General features: G+C 44.5%; 1 protein-coding gene across 4 annotated transcripts in view; it reads right to left on the bottom strand.

Annotated features, from left to right (window-relative positions):
• The window catches only part of Cfap61 (cilia and flagella associated protein 61), a 278,953-nt gene that overhangs the window by 149,118 nt on the left and 114,686 nt on the right, over positions 1-15,149 (bottom strand). For all 4 annotated transcript variants that reach the window (NM_001430465.1, XM_087652240.1, XM_087652242.1 and 1 more), the window contains 1 exon segment: positions 14,135-14,269. In NM_001430465.1, the coding sequence (NP_001417394.1) occupies positions 14,135-14,269 (135 nt within the window).

The raw sequence follows: 15,149 nt of genomic DNA, 5'->3' as shown, positions 1-15,149 counted from the left end.
AACAAAAACAGTATGGGAATTTTTTTTCCAAAGCAGTTTTCTTACAAATGTTCCATGAGAGGCCACACACTCACCCAACCCTCCCATCTGTCACTAATTAATTTACAACTTTCCTAGACCTCTAACTGTTCATGCTGTATTTTCTGGAAATGACTATCTGGTCTATCCCAGTGGGAAAGAGTCATGCACAACACTAAGGAGGCTTCTTCACAGTGGTGCTGGCTCAAGGAATACTTTTAAAATTTGCTTTCTGCATAAGTGTGTGTGTGCATGTGTGCGTGTGTGTGTGTGCGTGTGTGTGTCTGTGTGTGTGTGTGTGTGTGTGTGAGAGAGAGAGAGAGAGAGAGAGAGAGAGAGAGAGAGAGAGAGAGAGAGAGAAAGGCAAACACAGTTCTCCTAACTCCTGAAGGTGGGGTGGGGGGAGTGGGGGAACAACAGTTGACAATGAAGATCAAGAAACAAAAAGCCATTCAGCAGATGCATGCCATTTTTTTCCCTCCAGTGTGGACCAGTTTTTCTTGTTAATTATATCACCTATTCTTTCCTTATATTGATAATTACATAATTACACGAAACAGATGGGCGACAGAATGCACCCAGATGGTGAGAATGTAAACAGGCTTACAAACAGCTTATTCTTAGGCATATTAAAAAGAATTATTCAATAATACATAGATTTCTATACTCTGCACATCTGTCAAGGAGAGCCTTCGAAATGGCAGCTACTTTGACAATTTTCTTTTCTTCAACAGATACAATATCCTCCCTAGGAATTCCTGAGTAGCCAATTGCCATGGAGATAAGATATTTATGCTTTTCCAAGTATCTGGACACCTGAAAGCTTAAATTCTTATTTAAGCCCACTGGCTTGATCCACCCCTGCTTACTATTTAAAAGTAAACTGTACTTTCAAAGGGTGTTTTGCATATATATATATATGTATGTGTCTGTCTGTCTGTCTGTCTCTCTCTCTGTCTCTCTCTCTCTCTCTCTGTGTGTGTGTGTGTGTGTGTGTGTGTGTGTGTGTGTGTGTGTAGCACTAGCTATACTTTGAGCAAGCTGTGCTGAAAAGAATGGGAGGGCTGCTCTAAGAATATAGTAAAGGCCTGGAGATAGCTCAGTGGGTAAAGTGCATGCTATACAAAGACAAGGACCTGAGTTAATATCACTAAAACCCACATAAAAGCCAGGCATGGTAGAAGGTACCTGTAATCCCAGGGCTGGGAGGCAAAGACAGGGGATCTGCACAGTTTGTAGCCAGTCAGTATGGCTGAATTGGCAAGCTCTGGGTTCAGCGAGAAGTTGTGTCTCAAATAATAAGGAGGGGCTGGAGAGATGGCTCAGAGGTTAAGAGCACTGGCTGCTCTTCCAGAAGATCAATTCCCAGCACCCACAGGGCAGCTCACGATGCACATAGTTCTAGCCCCAGGGGATCGGATACTCTCTTCTGAGCTCTGTGGATGTCAGGAATGCTCATGGCAATGGAATGTCATGCATGCACATGGTACGCAGCCACACATGCAGGAAAAAAAATTCACATACATGAATAAAAAAGATGGAGAGCAATTGAGGAAGATACTCAATGTGGATCTCTCTGACTTCCACAGGCACAAGTGCCTGGACACGTACATGCACCATGTTTACATGTACTTCCCCATGCGTGTACACACACACACACACACACACACACACACACACACACACACCCCTCACAGACATACATACAAAACCAGAGAAAATGCATAGGAATTTCTGCATCCGAAAGGTTTTATGAATGAAATTCTTTTAAAAGTAACCATGAAACAAAAGTCCAAATCACTGATGTTGTGTTTATGTGGTGCTTGGAAATGAGGGGTCAGCGAGAGCGGCACCTGTTCCTTCAAACTCCCACCCCTAGCTCAGCCCCAAGGATGCAGTCTCTTTTTAAGGGATGATTAGCAGAGGTGTATGTGCCTGTACAGCTCTATGAAGACACCAGCTCGGGGACCAGTGAGTAGTGATAGAGGTGAGGGTGGAGTTGGTAAGTGGAAATCGGCTGGGGTGACCAGAGGGCGCTGAAAGCTGCTTCACTCCTGGGAAGCAGCTCCTTCTGGCTAAACCCACAATGGCCACCATAGTGAGAATGGTTAATGCACTAAATTACATAAAAAGGGAGCAGGGACCAAGCAGCCCAGGAAGTAGGAGCAATGGCACAGTGTGTGCTTTAAGTTTATTACCCCAAGTTTCACTGGACTGTTTGGCTCACGTCTGCCCATGCTGTGGCCAAGTCATAGTCCAGCAGTGGCAATAAAAATGCTTTATGGCTCCCAGGCTCTTTCCACATTGTGTTTATTCTGTTCCCCCACACCTGCTTCACGTGATCACTCTCGCTTTCTTCTTCCTGAGGGTGGTTACTGTAGCAACTGTGGCATCCATGATCTTGAGGAAACCATCTATGACCTGAAGCATGATTAAGGTCATGATGAGAGCTTTGATTCTGGAGAACAGTGGCAGCCGGAGACATGAGCACTGAAAATTTCAAGCTGTGTCTCTCTTAATAAAGAGACACCTGATAGAAGGTGAGCAATGACCCCTCCCCAGGTCTTCATAGGCAGCCCTGGGTTGGGGACCATGTCTCAGGATAAATTAGACACTTCCCAGGGTCCATTTAACCTTTCACCTGTGATGAACTCAAGTCCCATTTTCCCTCAAGATACAGTGAGCATGATAACGTTAATGTGTAAACTCAGCTGCTCTTTTGAGGTGTTCTTCCTGCCCCTTTATACTTTCCAAGAAATCATATCCATTTTTTTCAAGGAGACTTTATTAATAAGTTATAATGTGCAAAATTTACATGAAACCCTAAAAGTGAGATGTGTAACTCATCTTTGGCTAGTTTGTGAGTTCTTCTTCCTTTCACCCTTCACCACCATTTCTCCATCCTTTCAACCCCCTAACACTAGACAGGAGAGGAAAAAGGATAGAGGGAGAAAGACTACTTCCTGCCGATGAGGGGCATCGAGTCCCTTAGGGCAAGTTTGATCTATGCCATCAGAATATCTAATTTCTTCTTGTTTCTTCTGTGAGGTTGACTATTTAACAAACTCTGACTAACAACAGCCAACAACCCACCCCTCCTCTTAGGGGCCCTAGCATTTATACACCCTATGAGAAGTCCTCAGAATTCCAAACATCACACAACTGCAGAAACTATCTGCCGCTGGCAAAATTATATCCCCCGCAGAAGGCAAATCATAGTCAGCTGCTGTGGACAGTCTGAAGCAGCCCCATATCCCACACCTGGGATAAAAATGAAAACATATTCCCATAATACTTCTGTGCTTTTTAAGTAGCCCAAAATTCTCACTACAGAGATGTATTATACTTTATAACAGCAGATGTGTCTGTGGACATAAGATCACTTGGTTCTGAGCGGGTCAGCCCTTGTGAGCTGTTCAGCCGTTTTCAGCCTGTGGGTTGAGATTCTTTTGATAAGCCTCTATCTTCAGAAGTACTTGCATTACAATCCATAACCATAGCAAAAATTACGGTTATGGAATAGCTGTAATTTTAACAAAAATAATTTTGTGGTCGAGGGTCACCACAACGTGAGGAACTGTAGTAAGGATCATGGTATTAGGAAGATTGAGAACCACTGAGTCAGAGGGAAATGGGAAAAAGAGAAGACATCCCATGATACATACCTGCTCTGAAAAACCCGTTTAACAGTGAATGGGCGTATTCTCTACACAGTGATGGTTTGCTTAGATACATCATCATATCAGCAAGAGAAATTAGTCTTCAAAGTCAGGAATTACAAGTTTTCATTTTTAATCATAAAATGATTTTTTAATTTAATAGACAGTAGCTCATCGTGATAATCTATTAATATCATTTCCCACAATTTATTCAAGATAAATCCTCCCAAATGTGTTTGAACATAGTTCATTGTTGATGTATAAGATATATATATATATATATGCATATATATATACACACACACACACACACACACACACACATATATATATCTTAAGTGGCCAAAGTAAGGGGACTGGTGCAATGATAAGCCATAGGTCCTGTGTCACTAGAGTATCTCAGAGATGTCAAATGAGGCCACTGAAGCTTGAGGACAATAGCTCACTCCTCAAAACCAACCCTCCCTTCACATCACAGTCAGGGATTGAGGTTAGCTCAGTGATACCATGTGAGGCTAATGTGTGAGCTCTGGGTTCCATCCCTCCCCTGGAGTGACAGAGAATGCAGGGAGGAGGAAAGGAAGCTGAGGCAGGAGGATTACCATGAGTTTGAGCCCAGTCTGGGTTATATAGTGACATCCAGGTCAGCTTTAGCTATAGTGTGATAGACTGCCCCCATTTTTTAAAAAAGTCAAAACAACAGCACAAACAAACAGAGAAGGGGGATCTAAGCTGTGGACCAAATGCATTTAAAGCTCTCACTCAGCCTAACACTGTCAGAGGACTGGTGCCAGAGACATACCTCATCAGTTAAGAGGGCTCGCTCTTCTCCCAGACACTTGAGACCCCAGTACCTACATCAGATGGCCCTCACGTTCCTGTAAATCCCGTTTCAGAGATGTCAGTGCCCTCCTCTAGCCTCCGTAGGCATGTGGGTACATGTGACATATACTTATACATAATTTTTTAAAATCCCTTTTTAAAAAAAAGTCAGAGGAGGAATATTTAAAAAGATCTTCCTGGATTTCTGGAGAGTTCTTTATACTAATGGCTCCTTCTTTGTCCAGAGATCCCACACTCCATCCTGCGGAGAAGAGATGGGATGGCCCTGGCTTTACCCTCAAATTACAGACAGCCTTTCAGCGCTTCACTTCAGGACCCTGTAGTGAAAATATCACTGGTTGGGTATGACAGGCCGGCCTTTATCCTGTACCAGTGAAATGTGCCAGTCCCCAGAGCATGGGCCTTGATTTAAGTCCTTCCTTGTAGGACCACGTCGAGGAGCAGAGGCAGCTTGGGTGCCAGTAGACTGACTGCCTGGAACTACATGTGTGCCGGCCTCAGCACTGGGGTGGGGATGGGGTTTCTGAAGAAACCCACTAACATATCCTAGGCAGAGGAATCCTACCCACGCAGTAAGGCTGTCCTTGCATAGGACGGGTAGAAAGCAGACTTGGAGGTCTTCACGTTCCTTCCTCTCCTGGCCCCATTTTCAGAACAGTCAGAAATAGTTCTAAATTCCTAAAGAGAAAGAAACTGACAGGCTTAAAATAATGACAATAATAAAACTGCCAGTTAAATGTTAAAGCAGGAGAGGGAGAGGACTGGTGAAAGAGAGGAGTCTACTGGTCTCTGGCTTCAGCAGCAGGGCAGGGAGGCTGGCTGACCTTTGCATGGAAATCAAGTTTCTGACATTACATAAGACAAAATTAGATGTATTATAGAATTACAATCACGTGCTGTGAGTTGAAGTGGCCCACAGAGCTTTAATAAGCTAAAATTGACCAGAAAGTCACGGACTTGCCCACTGTGTGACTGGGTACAGAAGAAAACCCAGACACAGTGAGCATACTCACAGTCAACAGAAAACAAGATCTGGCAGCTCTGTGACAGTTCCCACAAATCCTGAGGACCCCATGGTCACTTTGTTCCCCAAACTCCTCACCTCAGGTTTCTTGCTCAAACTTGTGAGAGGGTCAGATAGTCTGATAAAAGCATGAAATGAGGGGGGCCAATGAAGACAGCCAGCCACACTCCTTCACCAGGGACAGGATCAGCTCCCACCAATGGAGGACTGCTTGACTGTGTCAAACAACTAGGTGACACAGGAAGAGAGCCACAACAGCTTGAGGAAAAAGGCGTGTCTCGAAGTACCATGAAACCATAGTCAACTGGGGCACGCACTGACGCACACATGCACAATGGTGGTGGATGGGTTTGTGTGTGATTGAGAAGGCACGTGGTGGGAAAGCATGAGCAAACATGCACATAAAGGCCAAGCGTCAACCTCATCTGTCGTCCGTCTGGCACACTCACCTCGTTGTTTGTTTGTTTGTTTGTTTGTTTGAAACAGGGACTTTTCCCCCACTGGAACCTGGAATTCAAGCATCAGGCTAGACTCCCTGGCCAGAGAATCCCCAGAGATCTGTCTCCCTAGAACCCAGATTATAAGTACACACCACCACACCTGGCTTTTGTATGAGCTCTGAAGATTGAACTTAAGAGCCTCATGCTTGCATGCATGCATTTTACTGACTGAACCATTTCCTAGGCCCTTAAACACCATAATATTTACAAAGGTAGCCAATTAGAGATAGTGGAGATTTGGGGCTGGTTTGTCTACTTCTTCCTTCTATAAACCCATACTGATTTTTATCATATTTTATTAATAAAGGTGGAAGCTATACCTTCTCTAGTCAGTATCTGTAGCTCTAATCACCCCCCTTTGCCATTTTATTGCACCACATATTTTAAAATACCCAAAGCCAGCCCAGTGGTTGGCCCTGACAATCTTTACCTCTCTAAGAGCAAACTCTAAAGAAACCATTTGGCCACAAAGACCAACTCTGGCCTGAGAGCATAATATAGACGCCCTCTCTGCCTCCCTCTTGGGTTCAGATAGATATCTGTAGCACAGTCTCCCCTAAATGTTGCTTCAAGATCTAAGGAAGCCATGTCTTGGTGAACAGGTCAAATAAAAGCAGGAGAAACTGTATTTTAACAATATTTCTGCTTTAAAAAAAAAGTAACTGAAACTTCATGAACAGCATAGTCTCCATGTAGGAATGAAGCTCTCTCAGAGTACCAGAAAAATGTTAGGTGCACTCAGTATCGCTGGCCCTAAGATGATCAGCGTTTTACTATTTAGTGGCCAGAATGCTAGAGCTAATCTAAAAATGAGAGATTGCAAAATGGAGCAGTTTCTGGGAAGTCCCAGTAATTCCACTTCCAAGATATACAGTGATATGAACACACACACACACACACACACACACACACACACACACACACACAGTATGTGAATTTTCATAGCATAGTTATTCACCAAAAGTAGACACAATTCAAATTGTTAACAACTGGAGAAAAAACAGAATATGACTGTGATGGTTTGTATTTGCTTGGCCCAGGGAGTGGCACTATTTGAAGGCGTGTCCTTCCTGAAGTAGGTGTGGCTTTGTTGGAGTAGGTGTGTCACTGTGGGTTTGGGCTTTAATACCCTAGGCCTAGTTTCCTGGAAGTCAGGATTCTGCTAGCAGCCTTCAGATGAAGATACAGAGCTCTTAGATCTGCCTGCACCATGCCTGCCTGGATGCTGCCATGCTCCTGCCTTGATAATAGACTGAACTTCTGAACCTGTGAGCCAGCCCCAGTTAAATGCTGTCCTTTGTAAGTCTTGCATTGATCATGGTGTCTGTTCACAGCAGTAAACTCCTAAGACAATGACATTATCCATACAATACAATATTTACCATTAAAGAAGAATCAAGTGTAGACACACACTACAATGTGGGTGCACTCTGAGAGTAAGAAGAAGCTGGTCACAAAGTAGCACATGTTGTATGAAGTATCCCAAACGGGTAAGTTCAAAGGACAGAAAGTAGCTCCGTGGTTGACAGAGACTCTGGGAAGGAAGCAAGGGTAGGAGAGAAAATACTAAAAATTTAGGCAGTAGTGATGGTTTCGTAACTCCATGAATGTACTAAGCCTCTAAACTGTGGCTTGTAAGGTATTCAGTGACTGATTTCAGTTATCAACTTGGTGAGATCTAGAATCACCTGGGAGATGAGCCTCTGAAAAATGCCTGTGGGGACTATCTGGATTAGATGAATTGAGATGGGAAGACCTACACACTCTGGGTGGGACCATTCCCTTTGCTGGGATTCTGGACTGAATGAAAAAGAAAAAGTGAGATGAACATAGGCATTCATTACTCTCGCTTCTTGGTCAGCTGTAGCCAGTGGCCTGCAGCTCCTGTTTGAGACTTCCCCACCATGACAAAACTATGACCAGAAATAAACACCTTCCTAAGTTGCTTTGGTCACAGGGATTTTATCATAGGAACTGGAAAAGTAATCAAGGTGTGTGTGTGTGTGTGTGTGTGTGTGTGTGTGTGTGTGTGTGTGTGTATCTGTGTGTACAGATATACTTTCTATTTCTTGAGCTTACCTATTATTTATATCACAATAAAATTTGGTTGAAGGGTAACTGTCCTGAACCAATTATTCTGCAAAATGATAAGATTTGGTGTTGGTTGGTACTGCGACACTGGAAGTCAATTTCACAATTTATTCTCATCGGTTTGCTATCCTTTCACAGCCCAACTTCTAAATATCATCCAGCATTTGTCAGTTGTGCTGCTAACTCCTCAAGTAAACCATCAGGCACTCCTTCGACAGGCGAGAATACTGCTGAGCTCCATTCAATACAGAGCCGAATCTTGAGAAGTTTGTAATATAACCACCATCTGGGATCATATTTTCCTTCTTTCCATAGCAGCTGCCACCACAATTCTGAAAGGCTTGTAACAGCATGCTGATGCAACACAGAATTATAGACACCCTCCATCTATCGATGCCTAGCACACCAGCCTGGGCCCAGATGTCTGCTTCTCTATTGCCTCACTCAGCCAGAGTCAGGCTGGTACCGAACTGACACTCCGAGCCGAAACCAGCTAGAGTTGGGGGTGGGGGTGTCCTGGCAAGTCTGTGGGTCACGTTTTTGATTAAGTGGTTGGTGTCAAAGATGTAAAAAAGTTTAGTGTCAAGCTGTCTACGTTCTCTTTTTGCAAGTTTCCTAGGATGGCCATGGCGTCAGATTTACGCATTAGTTAATGATCCCTGCAGGTCATGGCTAAGAGAGTTTGGGCAATCAGCTGCCTGGTGGGAAGGACTGTCAGTGAACCAGCCTTTGAATAAGTCACCCCCACCCTGACACGAATACCGCTTTATGGGGAAAATGGTCAGGACAGTAAGTAATGATGTGACAGTTACGTAAGATGGATTCACAGGAAACCGTAGACCAGATCTCAGCAAACAGTAACCACAGGAGGGGTGCCCGGCATCACTGTCCGAGGGAAAAGACTTGTGAGAGTCATGAGGACAAACTGCCGCTCTATAAGCCATTCTGGTATCTGCATATACATAGTGTGTTCTAGTTAACTAAGGAGTGTCAGAACACTGGGGAAAAATGGCACAGAAGGTATAGTATTTGAGCAAAGGAGGGAGCCCTTGAAGGAATTTATACAAGTTTCTCTACAAGTCACAGAGGAAAGAATTCCCCACCATTGAGGAAACCTGTTTCCCAGGAGTAGCATAAGCATGTGGGAAGTGGTTAAGAACAGGGCTGAAAAGGCCAAGCAGACCCTGGTAGTGACTGAAAGTGCATTCGTTTCATGTCCGGGAAACTCCACTGTGATGATTTTAATAAGGGTCAATGCATAGATGATGCTGAAACACCACAGGCTTACCATTGTAGCATCATCCCCCAAGGAGATGTGGATTTTGGTTAGTTGTTTGGTTGATTTCTTTCTTTGTTTTTTAAAAAAAACCATACTATATACTTCAACCATAACTATGACCAACAGAAGTCTGACTACTGTCAGTGAAAGTTACCAAGTTTAAGGAAGGGACTGGGAAACAATTACTCTGGGGAAAACCTAGCAGGTGCTGGGAGAATAATGCAATTTCCCAAGGCAGCAGATGCCCAAGTGCAACAGGATCCAGTAATCGGCCATCAGATGGTAATTATAGCTGGACTGGGGAAGAGCAGCCCAGATAAAAAGGGGCAATTCAAAGGGTAACTGAATGCCAGCCAGTGACATCTTCCTGAGATCACGTACCAGGAAAGGGTGGGCCAACACTTAGCTCTGGCGGTGGGGGTGGGGGGGTGGGGGTTAGATCCACTGCCATTTTCCGTGTAGAACAAAAGGAGATGTGGAGAAAACAAACACAGAAACTCCAAATGGAGGCATCTAAAGAAGCTAGTTTAGATTTCAGCAGACTGTCGTCATGACCAGAAGGAGGAGAAGGAGAATAACAGCAGAGCTGAGCACCCGGAAAGCATGACTTCTGCAGACGGGGATGAGAGCATACCTTCATTCTGCGACCACTATAAATCAAGACAAAGACTATGATTCAAATGGATCATAAGAGCTCTTGTGAATAATAAACAAAGTGGATTCCAAGGCGAATTTCTGGAGTTCAGAGTTATAAATAACTGTTAACCACCCCAAGCGGAGGCACAGCAAGTAGCTGGGACATGAAGTGCAGACACTCCAGGAATTCTACAGACACAGGTTCAAGCCCACTGTGAGTCCTAGCTCTTACTATCCTTCCCCCTCCCTCATCTACCTCCATTAATTCTGTAAGTAAGGGTAGGGCAGATGGTTTTTACAGAGGACCTGGGCTCAGTTCCCCAGCACTGGCATGTAGGCTCACAACTGTTCGTAACTCCTGCTCCTGGGGATCCAGGCCTCTCTTCTGGCCTCTGAAGTACAGCAAGAATATGATACACATACATGCAGGCGCAACAGCCGAATGCATGAAAAAAATAAGCTAAACAAAAAATTGATATACTGTTAATATACTGGCAGCTTTCTCAAACTCAGTGACAGTAACAAAGTCAACCCCCGCTTGCATGCAGGCAGGAGAGGGAATAAAGGCCTTCACAGACCTCCAAAGTAAGAGAAGGGCAACTTGCCCAATCTTTAATTAGTTCATCTGCACAAAGAATTCAGGCAAATTTGGAGTATTTCTCAGGTTTACAGTGCTCACGACGGTAAGCCATGGGGACCCATCTAAATGAAAGTTTCTGTGACAATAGCTCAGAATATAAATGCGCAGGCCAAGATGGCTCATTCAAACTGGACGAGACTCTTCTGAGCCTATCCTGTGGATCATGACCTTGACCAGGAAAAGCCTTCTCTCTTATCCGTGAATTCCTATTGGTTGACTGTAGAGATGTTACTGTGACTCTTGGGGGCCAACTCCTAGATGTGATGAAGTTGAAGGCTTTTAGGTGCTTTCCTATGACTTGCTCTGGAGTGAGCTGTCTGTTAATAGAAGCCACTGGGAAGGGGCATACCCAAACAGGGCAGAAGCTCTATGGCCTCAGGGTTGGGAAGGGAGGACACGGAAGAGAGGGAGAGCGCACACTGCCTTCCCATGCAGTGATGAATCTGAATCACGGCTGCCTTGTGCCAAGTTCAAATTGGCAACCCACGGAGATGAAAGGCATTCTATCCCATTACTCATGCCTGGGGTGATCTGTCCCCTTGAAGATTGGCTTCCTAGGTGAAAGCGAGGGACCGACAGCTACTCAGAGATGCTTTAAGCAGGATAAAAGGCATGAAAAGCAAGTGACTGGAGAGAAAAGATACCAGTAAGTCAGGGAAGCTGATGCCTGTGGCAGAGGGATGTGAGGCTTACAGGGAACGGGGAACTGTGTGGGAAACCGCGTGGTTCAGCTATGGGAGTTCTATTGCTCCTCTCTGACTCACGGGTACTAGGATCATATTGAAATGCATCCCCAAACCATCCTACTAGGTTCAACTTACCTCAGGCAATTGTTTAAAGTGTGAAACACATTTAACACGTTTTTTTAAAAGAGAAAAAAAAACCCTTCCATATAAATCAGCTCCTCCTGTTGAATAGGTAGTTCCATCCTGTGAGGGGTTACAATGTTACAAAGTTGCTGATCCCTTCCTTTACATTTTCCACAGTGTTACTCAAGTGAGGTGTTGCGGCTGTGTGGTTTGTTCGTGGCAGTGCTGGGGATCAAACACAAAGCCATTCAGACAAGTTCTCTTCCACCAGACTGTGTCTCCAGCCCAGATACTATTCATTGGTCTTGAAACCCCCACCCCTCTTTGTGTTATGCAAAGCTGACAGTCTAACTGCAGGCTCTGTACAGGCTAGAAGCCACCAACCTACTTTCCCAATCCCTTACTAAGTCCTAATCTTACTAAAGCCACATGCCAAGATTGGATGTGGTCAGTAATGGTAGAACCATTTCTTAACCACTTGGAATTCACCAGCACCATAAATGCCCCAGCATTAGGTAGCAGGCAAACACCGGGCACCATTGTCTTTCTCAACAGCCCACTGAGGGCTTTTCTTCCTAGACCCCAGGTTTAAAGTCCCTCTCCATTGTGCCTATACCTGGGCCAGGACTCTGGAATGAGAAGGAGTCAAACATCCTGACATGGGCAGGAAAAAGGTTATTAAATGTAAGCAATGATTTCAAATCATACCAACCTGGGAAGTAATGCAAGGATCATTTTTTTAATGAAGAGAAATGTTTTCTCTGGCTTTCTCTCCACCTGGAGCTCCAGCTTGTCTCAGGGTGGCCCAAAGCCAGAGGTTCCCTGAGACAGGCAGAGGACCGGGCAGGGGCGTCTTGCATGCTTGAAACAACATGTTCCTGCTCCAAGCAACTGCTCAGTATGCCTCCCCTGCAGCCCCAACACTTCCTTCCACTCCTTCCAGGAGAGTGCTGGCTGAAGTCACAGGAGCCCCACTATACAAAAGGCCTTCCTCGGCCCAGTCCTGTCTACGTGAAGGCATTTCAGCAGAAGGCCCAGCATCTCTCACCTTTCCTAGATCTGATCCACAGGCTGCAGAGCATCATGTGGTGATATCACGCCCTTCTGCCTCCCGAGGCTCCTCCCCTCTGATAGGTAAGACCCGAATGTCCACACATCGATGTTTCCAGGAGCTGTACAGTGCCTGCAGTTAGACTGTCAGCTTTGCATAACACAAAGAGGTGTGGGGATTTTGGTGTTCCTCCAGGTGTGGTTTGGAACAAGAAGCCGTGTGTAAACTAAACTGGTCTATGAAGACCTAAACACATGGAGGCTTCTGTAACAATTCAACAGACTGATTCTGTGGCTGGGAAATCTAACAATAGCATAATTGAACTTGCATTTTGTCTGTCTATGGTTTTTAAATCTCATTTTCCCAGGAATTAATGTTGTTAAAACTAGGACAGACTGAACATTTAAAAAAAAAAAAACTAAGGGAAAGGTCTCTCACTCATGAGGGTGGGCTGGGGTGTGGGTAGGAAACTGTCTTGAATCTGCTTGTCACCTTCTGTAATAAAACGTTAAAAAACAAAACCAAAAATAAATCTCTGTTCATTCCTACTCTCTCCTCAAAGGTAAATTTGTGACTGTTAGAAAATAAGTATAAATTTTGTTATTTAACCAATATGAGGATGGGGTCAGACTTGAAGAGGCCTCTGGGCTGGGTCTGCTCAGTTCCTGCCCCGTGTGAGTCTGAGCTGGGAGCACCGTGTCTGTACCTTCCCTCTGTGCTGAGGTAAGGAGCTCTCTCATCTCTGAGGAGCGACTACGGGACTCACTGTTTTAAATGCTTACACTTTTACTTTCCTCATTTATCCTTCAGGAAGGGCAAATCTTAGCCACTAAGATATTTTGTTTTTAAACTCACAGTGCCCAGAACACTGGAAGCCTACGTGCTGGTCAAGTTCACATGTTATCCGTTAGAATTACAACAACCAAAACACGGCTGTGCGTTTCACATTCACAAATATTGACACACAGGTTCCAACCTTTTCTTATCTGGTTGCAAAGTCATTGCAGGATTACTTTCTTACCTTGAGGTAAGTAAAATGAACAAGGCTCATTTGGACTTCCCACAGGAGCTTTTATGTACGCATGCTTAAAACAAACAAACAAACAAACAAACAAACAAACACTAAAACCAAAAGCCAGCTTAAGACCCAAACATCTCCAACATGACATTTCTCTGTCAACTTTGCCTTAACAGCGGAAAAAGACCACCTGGCTGACTTAAAAGCGAACGATCAATTGAAAGGAAGATTCTTCTTTTGAGGACAGCGAAGGAAGATGAAAATACGCTGGGGTGCCGGTGGCTCTAGGCCACTCATTTGTCCAGGGACCAGCAACAACTCTCGAGGTGTCCCTGCTGTGTCCTCTGAAGGAGGATGTGGCTATTGTTTTAGGCTTACTATGAAATAGGCACTCGAGGGCAAGGCTGCAGGGAACTCTTGCAGGGTGCCGCCGCCTGTAAGGGTATGAGCGCCAGGTTCCCTGTAATTAAGAAGCAGCCTGCTTGGTGAAGACAGGGCTGCCACCCCATCTGCCAAGCCCGCGGGAGCTGGCACGGTGCCTCCCTGCCTGCCGCCCTGCTACCCACCTGATCCTTGGAGACCTCCTTTGATGGAGCGTTTATGCCAAGCTTTTCCAGAGGATAGACAATCTGTCGTCGTGGTCGCACGGGAACCAAGTAATGAAGGGCAGATGTCAGGGAGTGGGCGTAAGAGCTCTGGAGCTGAAAAGACAACCATCTCTATTTTAGGGGAGAGAATGTCAGAGGCGCAGCGCAGATGTCTGCGTGCTGCTTGACAAATACAAAACTCTTAACTCGGCCAAGTCAGAGCGGGGAGGGGAGAAAAATCAGCAAATAAACAAACATACTCTTCGAGCGGAGGAATGAATTGCAGATAATGCCTCACACTAATGAAGGTAATTATGAGAGTAATTACATTACTATCTCTGTGGGAATGACAGATAAACAAGTGGTTTGGTTTATGGGATTTTTCAGTACAAGTATTTCCCCCAGGAGAATATTCCTCTCCATAGTGATCATGAATCAGCTTGATTTGACCCCATTAAGCTGTGTTATCTGAGTCCCGTTAACCTTTGTGTGTTTGGCACGAGATGCTTTTAACACACATAGATGAAAATGCCATCCAGGGGGCAGCCTAGCCCAGATGTGAAAGCGCTCGGGCAACTTTACTTGGGCTTTTATAAAATAAATAAATAAATAAAATAAAACGAGGGTCTCGTGAAAGGACTGGAATGTGGGGAACAGGAGAGGAGGATCGAATGATGTTGGTTTGTAGTATGACTGAACTGTGAACTGGATTTACACTTGTTGAGACAGATGATAAATAACTTGTATAATAATGTTTTAAGTATTAATTTAATCTAGTTTTTAAAACTTGACAGAGAATGATGAGTGGCATTTATAAAATCTTGGAAATAATAATAAAAATAAAAACCCCAGGGCCAAGAAATCATTTCAACCTCAAGTGTAAAGCTGTGAAAAGCCCAACTGGCAACGATAAATCTATTTACTGAGTTAGTCAGAGAGCAGAGAAGTATAGCAGAACGTGAGCTGTATTGTAATAAATGTCACGGTTTGCATA

The sequence above is a fragment of the Rattus norvegicus genome, chromosome 3 (assembly GCF_021556685.1).
Source record: "Rattus norvegicus strain SHRSP/BbbUtx chromosome 3, alternate assembly SHRSP_T2T, whole genome shotgun sequence".
Taxonomy (NCBI): Eukaryota; Metazoa; Chordata; class Mammalia; order Rodentia; family Muridae; genus Rattus; species Rattus norvegicus.
This window is presented reverse-complemented; position numbering and strand designations above follow the sequence as displayed.